A 23,818-nucleotide genomic window follows, 5' to 3' on the forward strand; every position below is an offset into this window, starting at 1 on the left:
GCAAAATACTGTGGATCAATTTAAACTTAAAACTTACAATCTATCCGCGTTCTGAAACATTCTTGGAACGAGCCTTTTATTTTTCAGAACAGATGTGGACATGAGTCGTTTTTTAAAAAATACTTTGCATCAATATTGAACATCAACACACCAAAGCAGCAACCTACAAGTCAATTGCGCAGTACAACTTAAAAGGCAATAAATTAGTGACTTGAATCTTAAATATAGCTTTAAATGTTTGTGGGACATTACAATGTTAGCCCACGAGGCTTTTCACTGATCGTCCTTCTGCAGAAGAGCTTCTTCCTGAAATCATTTGAACATTCCAAGATTTTCCTGCTAGAAATCTGACAGACATATTTCTTTCTTTGAGGGATGCATTCAAACTTAGAAAAACAGTAGATTATTTGTAGAAAAGTAACATCCCCTAAAAATGTTCTGTTAGGCAGCTCAGGCCATGCAATTTAATTACAGATATGTGGGCGTGTTGTTAGTCAGCTCCTTAAAACCAGCTTATTTTTCGGACATTTTTACAGAAATCATAGCTTACGATGCAGAACATATCTGTTTTAGCAGCATTTAGTGTTCTTGCTGTTTTGGGTTTTTTTTTAATTTACACCAAATGCAGGCATTATTATTTAAATTATTTTGTCTTTGGGAATGATGCTTTCTGGGCCACAGTTTTTGGGGGGTTTTGTGGGTGTGGGTGCACTACCTTGAGTGGCAACTAGGACAAATGCACAACAAGTCTGAGTGGTGGCAGCGTATGGCGCTTTCGTGGCTGACACATGGCAAATGATGTACTGTTAGTGTAAAGGCCTCTATAAAGAAAAATGTCGTGTGTTTTGCCAGTTTTTCAAGTATTTCACTTAAAAATGCAGTGGGTAGAAAACTAGAAAAGACAAACCAAGATCGTGCCAGAATCTACAACCTTCATTCTGAAGCATGGGCTTAGTTTGGTCTCCACACAGGATTCAAACCCTACTCTTCTGGGTAAAAATTCGTCTGCAAAACCCAATAAGTTACCACATATGAATTCTTACTCAGGCTTCTTCTTTTTTTCTTTTTTTTTTAACTTAACAGATTGATTTTTTTTTTAAAAGCCTAAAACCAGTGCCTAGAGGAGGTGCATGAGTCTAGCGCCCTCCTGAAAGGTTATTATGGGTCATGTTGCCTACCCGAGCTTGAATTATGAGCAGGAACACAAGTAGCTTTCTGACACACTTCATCCTAGCTGGCTTCTCCATCTGTGTAGCCTCCACTGAACATGAGCAGGACTGACAGATGGGTTTTCACAACAATGTTAAATACAGTTGGAGGTAAACAAAATCAGCATTTGTAAACAAACCACTCCCCCTCCCAAAACACAGCAACCGCTAAAACACACAGCATCAATCAAGTTCTCTCTTTCAGTCTGGCTTCATTGAGGAACCCACACCCTCGCCACTGCAGGCTGCTGTCCAACCACAGCGTTGCTTCTGATTGTTTAACACTGTGAACTTGGGGAGGTTTATCGCCCTGTGGGCTGCAGGAAAGTCATAAGTTGATATGGTGATAAATATGAATAACTTGGTGAAAAAAGTGGGCGTGGTGGTTTTTAAATCCCTCACCACCCAGCAGTTGAGGATCCTCTTCCCCAAAGTCTTGCAGCTCTCAGTTCGTTATGGCACAAAAGAAAAAAAGAAACATATCCAACGAAGTATAAAGAGTTTTGATTTCTTTTTTGTGATTTGGTACCACATTCATAGATGAGTTACAGCTTTCCAGTATTTCCAGGTTTGACTCCAGCTGAGGGAATGCAATCACTTCCTGTCCTGCTCCTCAACATTAGTTGTTGTGACAACAGGAGTAGAAATACGAGTCCTTCTTCTGGCCTAAGTCGACGCCCGTTTCCTCTGCTATGAAACAGTAAGTGATATGAGGACTTTAAATAAGTTTGAGATCACTTTCAGGAGAAAAACACATTGCATATTGCTTTTACATTTTGATGTTTTGTATAGATTAAAGAAAATCCTGCCAAATGTAAGGAAACCTGTTTCACCCATTTTCCATTTAAGTTAATTAGCTGAAAACTAACTTTATATTCACATCTAAAAGACTGTTACTGGTCTTTTTTTGTCAAAATTTTAGCAACAAAGATAATAGATATATTTCTCCAATGTCAATTTGTAACATTTTATGATGGTGTTCCTCAGGGATCATTTCTAGGACCACTGATATTTTCTAAGTATGAATGCCTAATTCATATCACTTGTGTCACAGTTAATTTCTGCTTTTTTACTTTGGATTAATACTATTTAAAATCCCAAAACGTGATCCCTCTTGCACCATCCCATCTGAGCACTAATATTATAGCATCTAAATCTCACCTATACATTTACCAAACAAAAATTCTTGGACAAAAAAAAAAAAAAAGAGAGAACCAATTGGTCTCAGCAATGTTTATTTATTACATATTCTGAAAGGATTTTTATTATTTTGGGCAAAAAAGGTTTTTAAAAAAAATCCATGAATTTTGTTTGTAAAATGTTATAACTTGGTTTCTTATTTTTTATTTAAAAAAGTATTTGTTTTAATACTACTAGAAAAAAAAACTTTAGATATAAAGTATGTTGATGTGTATTCCTGTATGCTAGTTTAACATCATAATATAGATGAACTAGTGATTTTGATGGAGTAGCAATAAATTGCAATAAAGTAAATTAAATACAAAGTCATTAAATAAAAGTCAAGGGTTTTTTAAAAAAATCTTTTGTTACTTCCAAGCTTTTCTTTAATTCAAACATGATTGTAGATGTGTAAAATTTTAAATATTTTCTGCACAGATGCTAAAAATTTAACTGTAAAAAAAAATAGATTTGCCTGAAAGTTCTGCAGTAAATTCAGCTACGGATAACATAACTTCACACAACTTTCCATTACCCTTACCACATGAATTGATATAAAGATAACAAAAACGATCTGTGTACATGAATGACACGCTTACCTGTCATATACTGGAAAGCAGTGCTGTTGTAATCCTCGGCAACTTTCTGGAATAACTCATCTGGAAAGCAGAGGAAGAATGAGGCCTGTCAGTTTCCATCAGTTCGTATCTGTCATGGCCAACAAAAACAAGCCAACTCACATTCCTAAAACCTGGTGTACAGCACACAATAGCTTCTTTTACTGTAAGCAGGCTGATAAAGAGATGCTCCAAAACCTGCATCCAGCGAGAGAATGCTAAAAGCCACAAAGGAGACAACGCTCTTGTTCTCATTAGACTTTAATCATCAGATTCAGCCATGGCCTCACGCTGTAATACTGGCAAGAATGTACCAATTAATGAATCCATTCATTAAGCTTCTTAGATTAAATATTTTCTCTTGTCAGAAAGTAAATTAAATGTGTCTGGCTGTGATTAGCGGAAAATTATGGTAACACTCTTTGATGACACTTGCACAAAAAGGAGAGAAAAACTCTTAAGTGCACAAAATTTACCAGTACATAATAAAACTATGTGTGCTAATAAGTAACTTAAAAAGAACATTTGGTCCCGTACATGTCAGCTGTTTTGTTTGAAGAAGAAGGGTGTGAAAATATGCAGAGATTCTCTCGGGTAAACAAAAATAAAAGGTGGACTTGGGTGAATCAGTAACCTGCTTTTATGCCATTTTGCTGGATTTTGTCATGCCAGTTTCTACCTGTTTGATTCTGGCTACACACACACACCAATTCAAAAACCTCATGATGCACTACTGAGATCTTCAGCGATCACCCTTTGCAACCTTCCTTCTGCCTCCTGTTTTTGTGAAGAATCGTATGTGTCTAACTTTGACCCCTGTGTTGCATTTTTACAGACAGAAAAGCTGCCAAAGAGCAACAGTTTTGATACTCTTGAAATGTTTCCAATCAAAAACTGAAGGGCTTTCATTTGCACATACAACACTGCTAAGAAATACATCTACGGCAGCTTCAAGCTCCACTTTTATGAAACGCTTACACATTTCTGACTCTTAAATTAAGGAATGAATCATCTAAAAATATAGATTATCGACTCTTATTATCATATCACTGGTTTTTTAAGGAGTCTTTCATGAGGAGCTAACTTGTATCTGCCATGTTGTGTTCTGATCATCCTGCATGTTAAGGAAAACATACCCATATTTTTAATGCTACAGCTCACTTCCTCACTCAACAAAACCATGAATGAATGAGGCTGCGGTCAGAGCCAACAACCTGTGTTACATGAAGTCTTCCGGTGACTCGAGGTGGAACTCACCTACGTTATTCCCTGTTTTACTGGAGGTCTCAAAGTGCTGCGCACCAATCTCTGTGAATATTAACCAGAACATTCAGGTTAAACATCAGTCAGTCTGAGGCACAAACTTATGTAAGCGGAGAGAAATTGTGTTTGTGTTGCAACTCGGGCTGATTACACAGAGAAAGCAGGCAGAAGTTACAGATTTCTTAACATCCTTTTAACAACATCCAAAGTCTTCACAAGCTCTTCAGTACACAAATCTTTCCCCCAGTTTCTAAGGTTAAAAAATCCTGTTTCTAAGGTTAAATTATCAACTTTGTTAACACATCTGACTGGTCTCTTAAAGCTGTCTCGCATGCAAATGTTCAAGAAAAAGACAAGAAAATATCAGCACCATTCAAAGAATCAACTGTAAATCATTTTTCCACAGCTGAAGAGTGTTTATAGAGTTCAAACACATATTTACAGTATATAAAGTAAGGAAAATGACTCATGTACTAAACACTCAGGGTATTTTTTTAAGTGACACTGTGGATACAACTGAAACTGTCTGTGATCGTCTATAAATTTGTTCACATATAAAAGACAAAGTTGACTAGCTGTATATTGATAAACAACCAAACTAGGCTTTTTATTCTTCCATGTTTTTATCCATTTATGTTTACATTTTAGACAATTATGAATGCCTCAACTTTAGGAATTTCAAAATTTCGAAAATCAGAAATCAGTAACCTGAAAGAAACCACAAGACTATTGCTCAACTGTTTTCTTAAGTAATGCATACTGTTAACCGTACTGATGTTAATTCACTTCTGACCAGGCCACCATCTCAGAAAGAAAACATGTTACAGCTTAATCTTTCTTCATGTCTACACTCCACTGCGCTCACCTTCAGCAAAGTCCTGAGCGTCGTGGTAGTCGATTTTGCGAAGACTCCGGTCTTCCTGGATCAGGTCGTTCTTGGTGCCACACAGGTAGATCTTACAGTGCTGCAGTGCACAACACACACCAGAATAAAACACAATGTCCCTTACTGACATGATAGAAATGACAGAAATCCAATGTGGGACTTCAGCTTCAGGTAAACCTCACTGACAGCAGACTGTGCGGCCACAGATAGTAATAACACATACATTTATCTAGATCAATAAAACAATCAAATAAAATAAAAACAATCATCCATAAGGTTGTGGACTATTTTTTTTGTACAAACTGAAACATCTGATAACATCCATCAAGCTGAGTCTTATTTGATTAGATATTGCCTGCTTTAAATAAATGGTACTTTCAGCTGTGTAAAGGACTGAAATAGAGTTCAGAATGGGACAGTGTTTTTCAGTGCTTCATTATCCTAACAGCTGCATATAAACTGACTGACTTTGCTGACAAAATGGAGGCCTGATTACCTCAGAGATAAATGCACTGAAACCCCAATTTAGCAACTAGGGATGGGTACCGGTGTCCGGGGCCATCTGACATAAACGGTAGTAACCAGACCGAAAAGCAGCGCACATTTCGGTGCTTTTTTTTTTCCTGAGCCAATTCTAGCCAATCTTACGTTTCCGAGGATAGTAGGCGGGGCCAGGTACGTACGTTCTTTTAGAGCAGAGCTACAGATTAAAAATGCCCAAGGCGAGGCGATCAAAAGTCTGGCTGTACTTCACAGCAAAAGATGCAAACTCAGCAGCCTGCAACAAGTGCTTTAAGCTGATACTGTGATACTGTCAAAGGAGGTAACACCTCAAATCTGATGAAACACCTGGCGACGCATAGCGTTTTTTTTTTTAAAGCCGAGAAATGCGCCGTGTTTGATAGCTTGCTGCGAGACCTCACACCGTGCACATCTACTGCGGGTGTGGTGCCTGTTATCGGACCGGAGTTAGCAACATCCCCCAAAAACCCGAAGAGGAGAGTCCTGGCCCCTAGCCCTGTCAGCGTAGCAGAAATGATGATGGATGATGATGGCAGCAGCAGCCGTTCTCCTCTGCGTGAGTAGCTTCATGTTGTTCGTGTGTAATTAACGTTGAGTACGCTAACCACGTTATTAAAATAATGCATGTAAGGTGAACTAGCAAACACCGTCGTAGTTACATGCGGCTGTCTTCTTGTTTGATGGCAGATACTCCCTTCACCCTGGCCAAAAAGGCTAAAATGACCAAAGAAAAAGTGGAAAACAGTTAAACATGAGAGGTTTTAGGACAAAGTTTGTGTTTTTTCCATTGTTTAAGCACTGCTTCCAGCCAAGAGTGAGACCATATATGCCTTATAGCTGCAGAAAAGGCTAACATTGTTATCTTTTTACAAAAAAACAGCTAAACATGAGAGGTTTTTGGACCAATTTTGTGTTCTCCATTTTTTAAGCACCGGTTTGAGCACCGTTTAAACACCGGCACCGTTTCACAAATAGCTCATGAAAGCGTATTTTAATAAAGGGCTTTGCAAATATAGCTATTAACTTTTGGACAGTCCCGCCAGGCACACGACCTGGCCACCCGTGTATCTGGCAGGGCAAGTACCTCCAGGACACTCAGGCCTACCCGAGCCCAGGCTTCTCGTTGAGAAGAGGGTGTCAATTGCATTCAGGGAACAGATGATGATCAAACCCATTATTGATGAGATAGCAGAGTAAAGTTACAGCAAATCGAAAATACTCTGTACAAAACCTGGAGCTGTACTCAACTACAATACTTTAGACTTTTTTTTTTTTTCAAAAGGCATCAACAACACAGACACAGTGGATATCATTCACAGAACAATGTTTTCAACCAGGATGTAAACATTTTTATTTCTTCTGTTAGGTTGTTATAATTGGACATTTTCACATGTTTTAAATGAGACAAAATGTTCACACTTCAGATGTTTTGTTAAATCCAATTGTTTATTTGATTGGTTGTAGTTTTTTATGGGTAAGATGTTATAATACCCTGGTTCACTCAGTGACTACTCCGTCTCCTAAAAATCTTCTTTAGTTCAGTTCAATTCAATCCAACAGTATTTACATACAAATGAATTGAACTGAACTGAACTAAAGAATAACCCAACAATCCCCTATGAGCAAGCACTTGGCGACAGTGGGGAGGAAAAACTACCTTTCAAAAGGTAGAAACCTCCGGCAGAACCAGGCTCAGGGAGGGGCGGCCATCTGCCGCGACCGGTTGGGGGGTGGTGGAACCGATGACAAAGTTATACACAACTAAATATTAAAGCAAATATGCTTTTAAATGGATGTTTAGGCACTGGAAGTGACTGTTAATATTTAGTTGTATATTACTGTGATTTTATAGGAGACGGAGTGGAAGTCACTTAAGTGAATAGTCTCAAAAACCAGTTGCGCTTCGTTTTCTTTTTTGGTTTTTCTTTTGGCACTTTGTCTTCTCGGGCCTCTGGACTTTCTGGTTTGGTTGTCTCTTGCAGATACTGCAAAAACTCCAGAAGTGAGATCTTTTCTTCTTCTGTTTGCCGGAGTTGGTTGCAGATTTTTGTGTTCCCCAGGTTTTGCTTCTCCACGATTTCCAGGTGGGAAGCTTTGGTTTTCTCCAGCTCTTCTTTTAAGTTTTGTGCCTTCAAATCATTTTTTTCACAAAGAGCCTCACTGGTGCTGAGTTTGTCTTTCAGCTCAGCGAGCTCACAGTTGGCTCTTTGTTCCTGATCTTCACGCTTTGCAACTTCCTCTTCTAGAGTCTTTTGAGTTTTGAGGAGCTGCTCACGGAGTTGTTCGATCTCTTCTTGCTGTTTTTTGCACTGGATCTCCAACTCAGCTTCTCGATCGGTTTTCACATCTGTAGAGTCTGTGTGTGGAGCTTCTGCAGTTTGTGTTGAAGCATCCACACTCAGCTCTGCAGCTGTGACAGCTGTGTTGCTGTCTTCAACAGGAGCCTCACTCACCTCAGGGGTGAAGTTCTCCTCGGGTGTCTTTCTACGAGACTCTTCCAGCTGGTTTTGGAGCTCAAGGATGGTTTTTTGAGCGTTTCCTCTGCAGCACTGTAGCTGAAAGCGAAGCCAATCTTTCTGAGTTTTAGCTGCAGCAGCTTTGTGGTTTGCAGCTGTCATTTTATAAAGATTGGTTTTGCACATGTTCTGAGCCTCCTGCAGGTGGAATCTCAGCGCACCCAGTTCATCAGTCTCATTGTATGGACGACTGCCATCATTTGGTGTTAAGTGAGGCTGTGGCTGAGATGGCCCATCGTTGGTGTTATGGTCAGGATGGGGCTGATGTGGCACAGGCCCTTGTTTTGGCAAAAACCGTGGATTTTGCCAATGTTGCCCAGGCCCATTATTGGGTTTAAAGTGGGCATTGGGCTGATGTGGCCAAGGCCCTCGATTGGGTCCAGGGTTTTTGGCTCTGGGGTTTGGGTTTGCATTTTTCTGCATCTTCTTGTTTGCACTCTTTTGTTTGGCAGCATCAGATGGAGTCCCCTCATTTGGTGCCTTGTTTTTCCCTCTTTGGTTTGGGTTTTGCTGCTTAGGGTGAACAGCGGCCGATGAGGTCCCTTCCTGGGGATCAAGATTTTGCTGCATATGTTGCATTTCTCTTTTCTTCGGTCTTACAGTCTCGAATGATATTTTTTTCTATTCGATCGGGGTTTGGGTTTGTGTTTTGTTGCATACACTGAACGTGTCAAATCTTTGTCTAGAGGATGGCTCGTGGTGTGTTCCTATACAGTTGCACAGTTCTGAGACATACTGAGTGCATGCTGGTGTCCTATTTAGGGACTTTTGAGAGAATGTTATTGCTCAATTTCCTTTTGATCCTTTGATCTGGAGTTTGATGTCATGGAGTGCAAATGGAGCATGATGTCATCCACTTAGCAGAGAGTCTTGTTTTTCTTTGAAATAGAATTCTACCAAACTCAAATAAAAGTCTTTAACTTTGTATGAGATGTTAAATTCCCAATGGAAAGGCCAAATCTACCCGAGAACTTCAGGAGAAGATTACACAAATAGCTCAGAAGCTTCAATCAATGCTTCAGGATCAACATGTTTTCTATATACACCTTTAGGATGTTGCATCTTCAAAAAATAAAAATGAAATGACTGAGCCTCACACAGGAATATTGTTGCTACTTGTTTTCTGAACCTTCTCTTAGCCACATGTTCATAACATCAGTGTCCGTTCACTGCCTCCTGCAGGACGCTCTCTTCTTCCACTTTCTTACAGAACCGATACTGCCTCTCCTGGCATTACCAGTGTAACAACTAGGGATAAACGGTAGTAACCAGACCGAAAAGCAGCGCACATTTCGGTGCTTTATTTCGGTGCTTTTTTTTTCCTGAGCCAATTCTAGCCAATCATTTTACAGGCGGGGCCAGGTACGTACGTTCTTTTAGAGCAGAGCTACAGATTAAAAATGCCCAAGGCGAGGCGATCAAAAGTCTGGCTGTACTTCACAGCAAAAGATGCAAACTCAGCAGCCTGCAACAAGTGCTTTAAGCTGATACTGTGATACTGTCAAAGGAGGTAACACCTCAAATCTGATGAAACACCTGGCGACGCATAGCGGTTTTTTTTAAAGCCGAGAAATGCGCCGTGTTTGATAGCTTGCTGCGAGACCTCACACCGTGCACATCTACTGCGGGTGTGGTGCCTGTTATCGGACCCGGAGTTAGCAACATCCCCCAAAAACCCGAAGAGGAGAGTCCTGGCCCCTAGCCCTGTCAGCGTAGCAGAAATGATGATGGATGATAATGGCAGCAGCAGCCGTTCTCCTCTGCGTGAGTAGCTTCATGTTGTTCGTGTGTAATTAACGTTGAGTACGCTAACCACGTTATTAAAATAATGCATGTAAGGTGAACTAGCACCGTCGTAGTTACATGCGGCTGTCTTCTTGTTTGATGGCAGATACTCCCTTCACCCTGGCCAAAAAGGCTAAAATGACCAAAGAAAAAGTGGAAAACAGTTAAACATGAGAGGTTTTTGGACAAAGTTTGTGTTTTTTCCATTGTTTAAGCACTGCTTCCAGCCAAGAGTGATACCATATATGCCCTATAGCTGCAGAAAAGGCTAACATTGTTATCTTTTTACAAAAAAAACAGCTAAACATGAGAGGTTTTTGGACCAATTTTGTGTTCTCCATTCTTTAAGCACCGGTTTGAGCACCGTTTAAGCACCGGCACCGTTTCAAAAGTACCGGTTTGGCACCGGTATCGGATAAAACCTAAACGATACCCATCCCTATTAGCAACCAACACAGCCAACTAGCAAAGTTATACCATCATAATACAATTTTATTGTATTAATCGGCTATTGTATAAACACAATTTGCTCACTTTACTTGTGGTGTAAAACTGCAGGCCCTCAAAACCCTTTTGAGCTGCCATGTTAAGATGGCTGTTGAGCGCATGAAAAGGCACATATCAAATGACGTGCAATTACAATGGCTCTAACCTTTTCTTTTAAGAAACCACCTTACCTCCTCGCAGTTTTGCAGCTCTTTGACCCAGAAGCGAGCTCGCTGGAAGCTGCTGCTGTCAGTCAGATCTGAAAGCCAAAAATGTACAGCAGACTTTTCAGTATTCAACATCCTTGTCTAGACACACACAAGCATGCGCACGCGCGCACGCACCTCTCCATAGAGAGCAGGCACCCCATATTCGTCACACATTAAAATTAACAACCAATCTGTCCATTATTTGTTTGATAATTCATTAAATATGCTGAAAGATTAGGCTATAAGGTGAAATACAATCCAATGTAAGAAGGAGGAAGTTAAAGAAGAAAGATGTTAAACTAAACATCACAGCAGTGTGACTAATCTGCTGGGGAATGACTATCCACCGACTATTTTTACGAAGTTCCCCAATGTGGAACAAAGACAGATCTGAAAGCAGTTCAGGACTGGACAGTGGCTCTTTGGTTAGAGGCCAACGCCACACCAACTAGTTTACTTCTTAACACTCAAGCCAGGATTCCTTGATGCCGATTCTAGGAAATGGGGTACTACACAGAAAGACATATATACTGATAATGCATTACTACCATTCAAAAGGAGTGAGAAATATTGTATCCCCAAACTCAATTTCTTTTGCCATCGACAAATTTGATATTATAGAATGCAAAGCACAACCTTACATGGTGATCCTGAAATATCTTCTATCAAAAAGCTGTGGTTTCAAAAGCCTAAAATGATAGCCGTTGTTGCCACCTGTGGTTTTTCCAAGACCTTAGAGATAGATGGAAATGGGACCTTTCTGTCACAATAAATAATAGTGAATGGGAAGATATTTGGAGATTAGGGATTAGGGAAAACCGGTGCTGCTTGAGAACCGGTTTCAAATTTTCCACAGCACTTTCATAAGTGCAACAATGTCATATGTGCGCAGTTGAAGCAGCCCAAAGCATTGCTTCACAAAGAAAAATTATATCAGTGGTAGCTGTAATCTTGTAATCTGTAATCTGTAACATGATTATTTAAAGTCGGATTAAAATGCCCACAACATGCTGAAACATTTTTCTACACAACAGCTCTACACCTGACATCACAACACCAGTTTGATTTCCACTTCACCTGCTGAAATCACCACCAGGTCGAGTCAGTGTATCTGTATTTGAAGGATTCTGCTGACTGTTTTACAGAGTGCAGTGATGAGCAGGACGTCTCATTTATGAAATGGAAACTGCTGCCTCGAGTGAGCTGTGGTAGCACTGAGCAGAACTGGTACTGAAGCCAACCCACACTTTCGTTTTGAGCCCTCATAACTTCTGAACTTATGAGAGTGGGAAAACAAAATCTGAAACTAAGAAAAGAAACGCAGGCCAAGCTGACTTCTCACAGTTTTTGTGGTCACCTTGTAACACATTAACAGTCACGACTCACCTATTAAAAGAACGTATCGTGAAATTCAACCTGACTGTGACTGAAAGTGAGTGAACACCATCGACTTTATAAACCAGATATGCGTGTCATAATTATCAGCAACACGGTGCTAATTTGCACACTGGGCAACCTGACATTCTTGATACTGATACTCAAAGCTGCTCAACAAATGCGGTTTTGTTGCAACACTGGAGTGGTTGTAAAATTGCTCTTAAATGTGTTTTTCAGCCCTTAAAAATTCTTGTGGCTAACTCGTGTATTTAGGAAGTTACTAGGCACCAAAAACAGTGGAAAAACAAGGATAATTAAGAAGCACCAACTTTCAACCCACACAACAAATATCAGCTGATTCTGACAGGAGGTCAGGGTGAGTATCCAGTGAAGTTATTGATATAGGAATATCTCCTCTTCGCTGTAAAAATATAGATTTACCATAGCAGACGATGGCGGCTCGAGCTCCTCTGTAGTAGATTCTGCTCATGGCTTCGTAACGCTCTGATCCAGCTGTGTCCTGAGTGGGAAACACAAGAGAAGAGATGAACTAACTTGAACTGGAACCTAAACAGTGATGAAATGATCAGGAGAGAAGCCTCGACTTTTTTGTTTAAACCTAAAATAAACAGCTCAAATGCTTTATCTTTATGCCACAACAGGCTGCGGTTCCAAAATTTTACAGGTCAAATTAATATTATGTATTTTTTTTTACCTCTATTCTCATTACCATTTATATGAGATATGATAACACCACTTTCATTAATAATTATTTGCATCCACCCACACACACACCATCATTTTTACATAGTTTCCACATTCACACAGTGAAACCATTTGTTTAGCTTCTGACTTTGAATCTTTTAGCAGGTTGAGTCAGGACAGCTATGCAGTGAGTTCTTCTCACTGGCACTAAAATCGACTAATTTAAATTAAAGTTAAGATACATTAATACATGCTGATGACATTAATCTATTCTGAAAGGGAAATTCATAATTATCAACTTTCAGTTAGGTCGTAATTTAAGTATGATTATATTAAAGATATAAAGAGGCTGTTAATTTGGTTATTTCCTGAAATAGAAACCAGGTAGTCAGTTAAAAGCTAGGTCTTTGGAAATGTGATCAACACAAACAACAAAAAGGCCTGTAGGGACAAAAGCATAACATGGGGTGGAGACAAGTCAGCTTGGCTGATGGTGCACAAAAAGGAAAATTCTGGACCTTTTATATTGAATACATACATAAGGTTTTATTGTGTTGAGGAAGTTTAGGTTGTGACATAGCAAAGCTTAGCAATATTAGTTCTCTTGGTTCCAATAACTTTGAAGCTGTGACACCATGAGTGCAGTGGGTAGTTGTGTTGGAAAAAATAGACCGAGTTACTGTTAGTATGAACCTTTTAACAGGATAAAGTAGCAACTTCAGCAGGACAAATGACAGCGGACTGGCTTTGCTCTTACTCATAGCTATTTTCCAGTCTTCAAGCAGAGGAAATTTTGAAAAAGAAAAAAAAAAAGGAAATATACGAAATTCCTTTTTGGGTTCATGAATCTTCCATCAGCTCATTGAACTGCTAGAAAAGGATCAAATGTGAAACGACTGACTATCACAAAGCATGTGCATTTTAGGCAGCCTCTAACTCACCCATATTCCAAGCGTAATCACTTTCTCTCCCACCTGGATTGGCTTGGCAACAAAAGCAGCACCGATGGTCTGTCAGAAAGAGAGAAGCAGTGGGTTCAGACACCGCACACATATGATATGACTGCTTTCAGCCATGTTAGATTGATATTTGTCAGATGATATGTGGATTTCTTTTTTCTTAAAGCTTTTCTCATTTCTCTAATTTGTGCCTCCTCGAAATGTACGCAGGTTTTGACACAGAAATCAATCTCATTGCGTCATACTGAAAGATGTACTGTCTCCTAAAATGCATCTGGAGGACAGAGGAAAGGAAGAGAGGTGGCTTGCTGGAGGAGGTTTAAGTAAATATCCACAGGTGTTTTCTACATGAGTGTTGTAGGAAATATAAGCAATATATAGATTTTTCAGAAAATCCTAAATATGCACTTTGAATAACATTAAAAGCTATTTTTTATCGTTTTAAAGTTAACTGGTTTTTGTTTCCATTTGTAGATTTTAAACATGATGTTTGTTTACTTGGGTTTTCTACTTTAGTGTTTGTGTTTTTGGAGACTTGGAAGGCTAACAGGTTTGCCTAAACCAGAAAGCACTTTGGGTTGACTCCTGCTGCTTTAAAGAAGCTAATGACTTGTATAAAACGGGTGTGACACCTAGCTGTAATAAACAAACCATGGTGGGAAAAAGACTTGATTATTTGAGATGATTAATTGGATCATCAAACTTTCTGCACCTCACAGTAGTGCCACATGGTGCAATTAGAAGCGGTCCAAGATATAAAACAAGTGACATTAATCCTGTTGGGTCTAAGAAAACAATTTATGATGCAGTCATATTTAATTGGAATCACTTTAAAATAAGGCTCATAGGTGAAGATGGCTCACTTTGTTAAGAGCCTGTTGCATTCCCCACACCCAAGCTCGAGGAATCGAGGATAAATAAACGGTTAAGTGAGAATGAGGGAGGTCAACACTGTGAGGATAAAACCAATACTTTCACACTCTCACATGGAGAAAGTCATCAACACAGCAGCTTCCTTTACAAGATAGAATTGAGGATGTCTGGCTCATAGGTGCACAGCTGCAGAAATGAGTGAGCTGGAGCCTTAAATCCTTAGGTGGGGCCTCCTGGTTGTTCCAGACCTACATCTGAAGGTGCCCACTTTGGAATTACCTACCTGAGGTGATTAGACTTGCAGAGTGGGTAACCACCTCTTAGAATTCTCTTTTACGTTATGTCTTACCTTATAGTTTTGCCTTCTAGGCTCCCTTTATTCTTTTCTTATACATGTATAAGTTTACATTTTTTGTCCAACTTTAATGTTTGGATCTACCATTGATTGTTCTGTGTTTGTCTGTTTGTCAAAGCACTTTGCAAAGGTGGTATATAAATAATGTTTACTATACTGTTATTATTTATGCAAAATGCAGCATTAGCTTGCAGAAATGTACTAAAACATTACTGCAACCCTACTTCCTGTCAGAGCTTTGACGTATTGAAACAATCACAGACTTAATCTTCTGTTACCACAGCCTCCCTGGGGCTAAAGTTAAAACTGAAGCCCTTCATGGAGGCAGCAGACCGACATGGAAAATTGAAGTGGAGCAGCTGACACTCACATTCTGGTACGGGCCCACCAAGAAGCGATGGTGAACATATCTCTCCACCAGACTCGTCTTCCCCACGCTCTCTTTTCCTAGCATCACCACTTTGACGTCCACACGCATCGCGGTCATAACGACGGCGTCTGGAAAAGCCAGAGGAGAGACCACGGCACAGCAAACAAGGGAGAGCAGAGGGAAGTCGATTTATAAGCAGGCAGCTGAAAAGAGAAAATACACGAGTTAGAGACTGAACTTTATAAATCATGCACTGGAAACAATGAGAAATTACCAACTTAAATCCTCACCCCTTCTGTAGGAGTCTGTTAACACTACAGTTACTTCACAGGGAATCTCACAGTCATTTTGTTACGATTTGAATCTCTGGATGCATTTCTTTTCTTATTTTTTCAAAGATGAAAGTGAAACAAAACTGCAGCAGTAAGACCCAACCCTCAAAAACCTACATAAAAGTAGCAAAGAAAAAGGTACAATTGTATCCTTAATTTCTAGTTTAATCTGACTAACAACATAAAACACGAATTATTTCCAAGCATAGCTTCTACTGCATAACTGCTGCACTTGTCATTGAAAATAACCACTGATTATCATAACGTAGATTAAATATTTATACACTATGTACTTTACTATATTATTTTAAGATAACCTGAATTTGAAAGGAAAAACTAAGTCTTACTAGGTGTATTTCTATTCCTGAGATATAGAGTTAGCTTTAATTTGAGTTTTACTAAAGTCTCTTTCTTTTATTTTCCCTTAATAAAAAAAGCAAAGGTGTGGTTTTACTACCTTGCATGAAGCTAGAAATGATCCAGCTAGCTTACTTGCTCAAACACGGCCGAGCATTATCTTTACAGGGTTTCAGGGCTCCCGAGTTGGGCTAGCCTACATATAAAACACCAAAACTCACCGGGTGGCTAGCTTGACTCAACAAATCTCTCGTAGCATCCGATCTCCTCCTAGCAGGAACCAAAACCAAGGCTGAACCCCATCTATCAAATCCGCTTTAAAGTGGACACAGCAGCCGTCGGCTCGCTCTTCATCTCTGCTCCCAGCCTCGCAGAGCCGGGTGGTGTTAGTACTGGTAGCGCTGGCGGTTAGCTCGTTTAACGTTATTGCCACTGTTGCGCAATGAGTGAAATTATAAACAAGCCTTCAGTCAGCTGAACGTGTTACCGGAACACACGGGAGCCAACTGGTCATGGTTTCTGGTTATAAGAAATTCAGTCCTCTGAAAACAGGTCCAGGTTACCGCCGCTGGGGCGGACACGAAGCTGAGTGTCGTCTCTGTGAGGAAAAAAAAATCACCAGCTGAGCTTTGTTTGTTTGGGTGGGAACCAAAGACCGGAGAGAGGCGGTTTCCAGGAGGAAGTGGACCGAGTTTCATGACACAATCGACGGATGTTGAAAGCCACAAATGACCCTACCACAACCACAGCTTTTTCCTGGTATTATTTAATTTAGTCTGCCCGTGTGCACCTTAATCTCATCAGAAAACCACCTAGAACAAGAATTTTAAAAAAGAGACTTAAACCTAGAAGAATACAAGTAACACACATAATAATAATATGTATTTAGCATATTATGCAATTAATTCATAAATATAATTATCTCAAGCATTAATTACTGAATGAGACCACCAGGCACAGGAAGAGGGTCCACTTTTTTAAACTTTATTTTATAAAAACATTTTTTATTCAAAAGTAACAGAGAGTCACAAAAACACACCAAAACAACCAAAAACGCTTTTATACCGAGTCCAAAGAAGCGCGTTTCTGTCATTTTGCGTCTCTGTGTTTGTTTTATGTGTGTTGCTTTGCTTAATTTGTTTGTGTTTGTCTTATAATAACATAACTTTGTTGTGGTGGTCATTTTTATCTCTTTTAATAGGAATATGTAGCCATTGTGTAGTTGTGCTGGGACCTTCTAAACATTTTAAGCCTGTTTTTGTTTAAATGTACTTTTTTTTTTTAGAAATATATCTTTATTTACTTATTTATTATTTATTTATTCTGTTTTGGAACTAATTAAAGACTTATCATATTAATCAGTCCTAAAACAGAATAATTGTTAGTTTTTTGTGTAAAGTTATCAATATAAAAGATTGTATGCAGAATGTCAGACTGTGCAGTGTAGTTTATTTTGATATCCATTTTTCTAAAATATGTAAACAAAACTTTTAGAAATTGGACAAATGTTCCAGACGTTTCACCTGATATATTACAGAAATAAGTACCTGACTCTTATAAAACTCCACAACTGAAAAAACTGGTACAGGTTGTATGATAGATTATTGACGATATCCACCACAGGACCAAGGACATTAATTTAATTCGGTGACCAAATGAAGAAAACAAAGACCACGTACACAAAAAAGACAAGATGCAGTCAAAAACATTCAAAATGAACACAAAGGAATTAAGAAGCATTTGTATAAATTTCCATCTCTGTATTTATTTTATGTGTTGTTTTGTTTAATTTGTTTGTGGTTATATTACATAACTGTTTGTAGTCTTTTATATCTTCTTTTAGTGGTAGTTTCATGTCGCACCGTAACTTCCTTGTTGTTTTTGACGCTTTTTAGACTTTTTTAGACTTTTTTGGCCTCACAGATGATTGTTACATGGACAAAGTACGATATCTATGGAGGCACTTAGAAGACGTTGATTGGTCCAAACAGCGGACTGTAAGGGTGAGAGAGAACTATGATTGGTCCAGGGATCACAAGCGCTGGCTCGGCCCAAAGCCGTTGAGTAGTGTGAGGTCAGGCTCCACCAATCCCACCCAGCACACACGGTTCAGGGGAAAGAGACGACAACATGGCCGAAGCAGAGAGTAGCGAATTAACTTCTGGTGGAATTTTTCAGGAGATCTTCACTTCTCCGCTGAATCTGACCCTGCTCAGTCTCTGCCTGTTCCTTTTGTACAAAATCTTCCGCGGGGACAAACCGCCGGAGCTCAGCGACGAGGACAAACCACTGCCCAAAATGAAGAAGAGAGATTTTACGCTTGCGGAGCTGAAGCCCTACGATGGGCTGCAGAACCCGCGGATCCTCATGGCCGTCAACGGAAAAGTGTTTGACGTGACCAGAGGGAAGAAGTTCTACGGACCAGGTAACGTTTGCGCGTGCAGTGGTTACTAACTGTGGTGCCCTCGTGCCACGAACAAAACCAACGGCAGTTAGTTTAGCGTGCAATTTAGTTTAGTTTTATCGCCAAATGCAAAAAACTGTTGCTGCTTGGCACAACTTTTAGTTGACTTCTGTGTCTTGGAGCTGGCGCCACACCCCCTTTAGTTGTTTAACTGAGATCCCGTTTCATAACAGAGGGGCTGCGGTGGCCTTGGAGCCAGAGATCGTCTATGAAGACGTCGAGTTCTCCTTAGAAAAAAGGCTTGATCCCTGCAATGTTTAAAACATACCTGATGCTTCTTCTGTCCATAGAAGAGTCCAGTCTATTAGGGGTTTAAAACTGCAGTAGGGACCATTCAGGGTTCTGTGTGAGCCCGGGGGCATCCAGGTAATATAGTGAAAGCACAACCGCATGTACTGTTTGGAAGGAGGATATAATATAAGAGTCAAAATATTGGTGCCTTCAGAGCCTGACAAAAAGAAGATAGACTCTCTGATTGGTCTGAATGTGCTGTTAATGTAGTTAATGTCTTAATAGCTGTTATCTAGATTGTTCTTTTTTATAGCTTTACATTTGGACTACTTTGAATTAGTTTACTTTAAATATGTTTTTTGTAGTGACTAAGCAGAATTTATCTAAAACTCGCTGCACCATCTTATGGTACAAACTGTTATTACACAAAAGTACAACCCAGCCCTGGTTAAGTTTCACTTGATGTCGCATCAGTGCAATACACAACGTTTTGGACACAGTTATAGCAGTTGTTTCTGATGATAGCTGTACAGAAAATGGACAACAAATACGTTTAAACCAAACAAAATCACTTAAGCTGCACATTCCCATTTCTGAAAACCACTTTCTAAGAGGATGAAATGAAAGAGTGAAAATCACCAGGACTGTCATCTTTAACAAGTTTTTTTTAAGTTCCATTTAATTAATAAAAGCCGAAAATGTGTTTAGCAAATGGCCAAAAATATAAAGAAAAGTCTGAGGCAGTGAAAACACAAAAATTAAAAAGTTAGGTAAGTAAATGAATCAGGAAAGTATCTGGATATGGATAATATGATTTCCTGGACACAGTCAATTTTCTCTGACTTTTCACTTGTGTGGAAACGGGCACAGAGTGAGCACTCTCGGGTTTTGTCTTATCAAAGAATGTAACCTCTGTTGCGTGTAACCTCTGGACAACATGATAGTCATCTGTCATGCAGATTTTCTTAGTGCACTCCACACCCTGCCCTGTAGCCTAAATTCCTTGGTTTGTGTCATTTCAGGAGTTTGGATCATTTATATTAAAATTTGCCCTCAAGTTGAAAAAGCTTTGGCAGCTCTCGAGGCTCTTTCAGGCTTCCTAATATGAAAAATGTAGGACTGGCTGTTGTTGGCTGTTGGGGGGGGCAAATAAGGCTGATTAACTCAATATAGTGATATTTTTGTTATATCTTTTAAATAAATCCAAACTGAGTCAGGTGGTTGCTCTCCCCCCCCCCCCATTTTTTTCCAAAACAGCTGTGTTTTAAAAAAGTAAAACACACGATAAGCCAGTCTCCCATTTAAACTACAGACCACTGCTGTTTTATCATATTGAGGTCTAGGCTACTTTATGCAGATCAAGGGCGTCCAGAGTGACGCGCTATTTTCTTACTGTAAGAGAAAGTTGGGAAACAAGCTGCCATGCTCGTCTTAGTTCAGTATACTCTGGGATAAGACAGCATTCGTTAGGAGTTTTAAACACCCTCAATGATATGAACCACATCTTAATGTTTTAATCACTTTTAGATGACAGCTAGTTGATCAGATCTGTGTTGGTTTGGGTTTTTGGGGGGGAGAATTTATCATAATCTGTATTTGTAATATATCCTTTTTTAACGTCAGATTTTTCCTCAGCGTGCTCTGTGATTTAAAGACAAATATTCAAGATATTTTCCCATGCACGATCATCTGATCGTATGTCTTCCTGGCCTTGCAGATGGACCGTACGGAGTGTTTGCAGGCAGAGATGCATCCAGAGGTCTGGCAACCTTCTGCCTGGATAAGGAGGGCCTGAAGGATGAACACGATGACCTGTCGGACCTGAACTCCATGCAAAAGGAGAGCCTTTCTGATTGGGAGTCTCAGTTCACCAGTGAGTGGAAGATAAAGCACAATGTCAGGTTATTAGGGTCCAAAAATGTCACAGAAATGAGGGCAAGGCCTCTTAATTTAAACATGATTGAAAACATGATTTACAATTTTTGTGTATTTTATAATTTACTAAGTATTTATAGTAAAATAAAGCCTGTACTTAGATCAACCAGGGTTTCAAGCAACAAGTATGTCAGACAGTTTGATTGGCCAACTCTTAATCCATTATCTCCCTTTACCCTTTAGCCACAAATATTTATTTTCCTCACTGACAGTAGCCTGTTATTAGATTAAAAGGCTATCAGATTACAAGTGGATTGCTTTAAAATTGTTTCCCATCATGCTCATGGTGCAAATTTGCAAAAACCCGTTGGAACCATGGAGGTGAAAAGGGAAAAGATTTTGGCCATCTCTGCCATTTATGTGTTCAGGGCTTTATTCTGAAACAGCCCAGAAGCACAGGGAGAGCGATCAATGAATGTCACTGCTTGTATGAGCTTAAACAAAATTGCAGTGATAAAATGTTTGATTTTCATAAGAAAATGAGAAAAAGAGTAACTTGAGGCAGCTCTGGTTGAGTTTTATGGCCACCTCACGCAGGTGGCCTTGGTGTGAGGTCACATTGATAAAACTGCAACAGCTGCAGATCGCAATGTGCAGACCTTGGCTGTTTTCCCTTCGGTTCTTTTTTTTTTTTTTTTATTAGATTTTTGTTGTACGTTTCAGTGAAGTACGACTACATCGGCAAGCTTCTGAAGCCAGGAGAGGAGCCGACGGAGTACACCGATGATGAGGAAGGAAAAAACAAGAAGGCAGACTAAAACATGAACCGTGACCACAAGGGGGAACAAGATGCCTTAATGTATATTGGTAATTTGATAACCCTAATAGGGTCGCTGGAAAACTCCTCCGCCTTCTGTCCATCTCCCACTACTTTTGGACCAATCTCGGCTTGTAATGACTGAATTCAGTTTATCTTTATTAATCTCGTCTGAAGGCATTAACGGTTAGAAATGCAGCTTTCTAATGTAGAGTTCTTTAATTGTTTAGAGCTGTTACTGTAATCTCTCAAACACTGATCCACCAACTAATCCCAGCGTTTTGTTGAGCTCCTGGTGGTTATGTGGTGCTGAAAAAGGTGATCAGCTCATCTTGATGGTTGCCAGGTTTCACTGAAGGATCTCAGGAAGCGATTTTTGGTTAAAATCAAGAAAAATGTACTCCAGGTCTGAAGCAGGACAGCCAATGTCAGAGTCAGAATTCTGGTATTTTTGAGTTTACTCCCATTGTGGTGTGACTGTTTTTTTTTTAAATACAGTTTTTTCCTGCATACTTGCATATATTGGATCTTTCTCAATTCACTTTTATTTTTATAGGCTCAAATCACAATAACAGTTGCCTCAAGGCACTTTATGTTGTAAAGACCCTACAATAATACACTAATTATAGACCAATAGTTGCGTTTTAATGCACATGTCTGTTTTCAGCCAAAATACTATCAAATCACAGAACTGTCTCCATAGGTAACCGCCCTCTTTATCTTCTCCTACGTGTTATACCCTCCGCCATTCCTGCTACCTGGTGAAAGCAACTTGTTTTAGTTTAAAGGTGTTAAACTACTAAAGTATTTAGCTGATTTGCAACTTCATATTTTTATTCCTGCACTCTGTTAGAGTGCCTTTTCATCTTTTATAGTTCAAAGTAATCTTTATTTATCCTACGACAGAGACTTTCAGACAGAGCCAACCTTTTTTCTGATTGGCTGCCCATCAGAAACACCAGGCAGGCAGAGTTCTGTGCCTGAGATAACCATACTGCGGACATCCCCTCTCTGTGACCTCACAGAGACCCAAAAGTAGAAAAAACTGTCTGAAACTGAGCAGTGTAAAGTCTGAACCTTTGGTCCATCGCTGTAAGATGACATAAATCACAGGAAATAATAATACACTGCCCTTGACACAGACTTGCATCATTAAATCAAGGCCTTAAAGGAGGTAGTCTAAACACTGCTGGTGTCATTGTTCTGTAGCCGCTACATTGTGCAGTCCCTAACATGATAAGTTAAATCTAAAACTCATCCATTGTCACTTTAATTATAAGTGTAAGTACATTTTCCTTACAAACTACATCTAACTTTCACATCAGGCCCTTTTGTACTGATCTCTGAAGATTTGTACCTGCATGCATGTTCAAACTGTAAGAGGATGATGATGTACCATAGGTCTATTATCCCTACCCTTCAGTTTACTCCTAACAGTTCCTGTTGCTGGAAAAAAGTATTCCAAGTACAAAGGTCAAATTTTGCATGGCATAATTAAATACACTAAATCTGTCCCACAAAATGAGCTGATTTTGAGGAGATTTAGTGGGAACCTTTAACATATTTGATTGATCTTATATCGATGGCTCCATAGTCACTATTAACAAGTGAAAGATCCCCGGTTTGATTCCAGGAAGAGACACAGATCCCTTTGGGGTTGTATAAGGGTATCTTTTGGGAGGGAACACCTGAAAGTAGCTTTGTAATACTACTGTGACAGATGCGTTTCCTCAGCATGGAAAGGCCATCTTTTCTCTCCCTCTGCTGTCTCCTGCAATCTTACCACAGAACAGCAGTTTAGCATTTTAGCCATCTGGATTCAGCATCCCAGACGAAGGATTTGCTGCTCTTTTCATTCTCAATTTGCTTTTTGACCTATAAAAGCAGTAGACATGTAAAAACCTTGTCAGTAAATGAATTAGAAAAAATGCGTAATGGTAAGTGCGGTCACCATGGTGCTCCTTTAAACGAACAAACATTTGGAAACCCCCCCCCCCCCCCCGCCAGTTTATTCTGTTTACCTTGATTTTAACACTAAATCCATGATGACAGAGAGACCAAAACCAACCCTCAGATCAGCTGTCATGGACGTAACAGCTAACCTTTGAAACGTTTTCAAGCCTTCAGACGTGAGTTCATTTGTAACTCAGGAGTTGTTTCTGACTATAGAAAAAGGTTGTCTTCTATGTAACTTCCATTTAAAACAAACAAAACATCCAATATGATGACATTCCTGGTATGCGTATATATGTTATTCATCGTACAGTCATACTGTTATAATCCTGAAATGATGTTTTGATTTAATAAAAAAAACTACAATATGAAGACTTGACTGTCTTGTGTCTTTCTATATCTATATTTAGATTTTTATTGAACATGTCTTCATGTTTATGCCCAATTCTAACCCTACCATCTGAATGGCTCAGCACAAA

At 39.5% G+C, this 23,818-nt stretch overlaps 2 protein-coding genes across 3 annotated transcripts; one reads left to right on the forward strand and one right to left on the reverse strand.

The window, feature by feature from the left end:
* Positions 1–57: 57 nt before the first annotated feature.
* Positions 58–16,712, reverse strand: rab24 (RAB24, member RAS oncogene family). 2 transcript variants are annotated; one of them, XM_003451421.5, is made up of 9 exons: positions 16,221–16,712; positions 15,311–15,513; positions 13,695–13,763; positions 12,490–12,568; positions 10,654–10,721; positions 5,133–5,232; positions 4,262–4,312; positions 2,987–3,046; positions 58–1,895 (listed from the first exon to the last, which is right to left on the reverse strand). In XM_003451421.5, exons 2-9 carry the CDS (start codon positions 15,425–15,427, stop codon positions 1,828–1,830), a joined length of 612 nt encoding a protein of 203 aa, XP_003451469.1. In that variant the 5' UTR covers positions 15,428–15,513; positions 16,221–16,712; the 3' UTR covers positions 58–1,827. The 2 variants fall into 2 exon arrangements, with proteins under 2 accessions (XP_003451469.1, XP_005456209.1); XM_005456152.4 differs by having other exon boundaries at positions 58–1,898; positions 16,221–16,696.
* A 1,042-nt stretch (positions 16,713–17,754) lies between these two features.
* Positions 17,755–23,549, forward strand: pgrmc1 (progesterone receptor membrane component 1). The gene is made up of 3 exons (XM_003451449.4): positions 17,755–18,424; positions 20,412–20,567; positions 21,293–23,549. Exons 1-3 carry the CDS (start codon positions 18,130–18,132, stop codon positions 21,385–21,387), a joined length of 546 nt encoding a protein of 181 aa, XP_003451497.1. The 5' UTR covers positions 17,755–18,129; the 3' UTR covers positions 21,388–23,549.
* The last annotated feature ends 269 nt before the right edge of the window (positions 23,550–23,818 follow it).

Source organism: Oreochromis niloticus, linkage group LG10, assembly GCF_001858045.2.
Source record: "Oreochromis niloticus isolate F11D_XX linkage group LG10, O_niloticus_UMD_NMBU, whole genome shotgun sequence".
NCBI lineage: Eukaryota > Metazoa > Chordata > Actinopteri > Cichliformes > Cichlidae > Oreochromis > Oreochromis niloticus.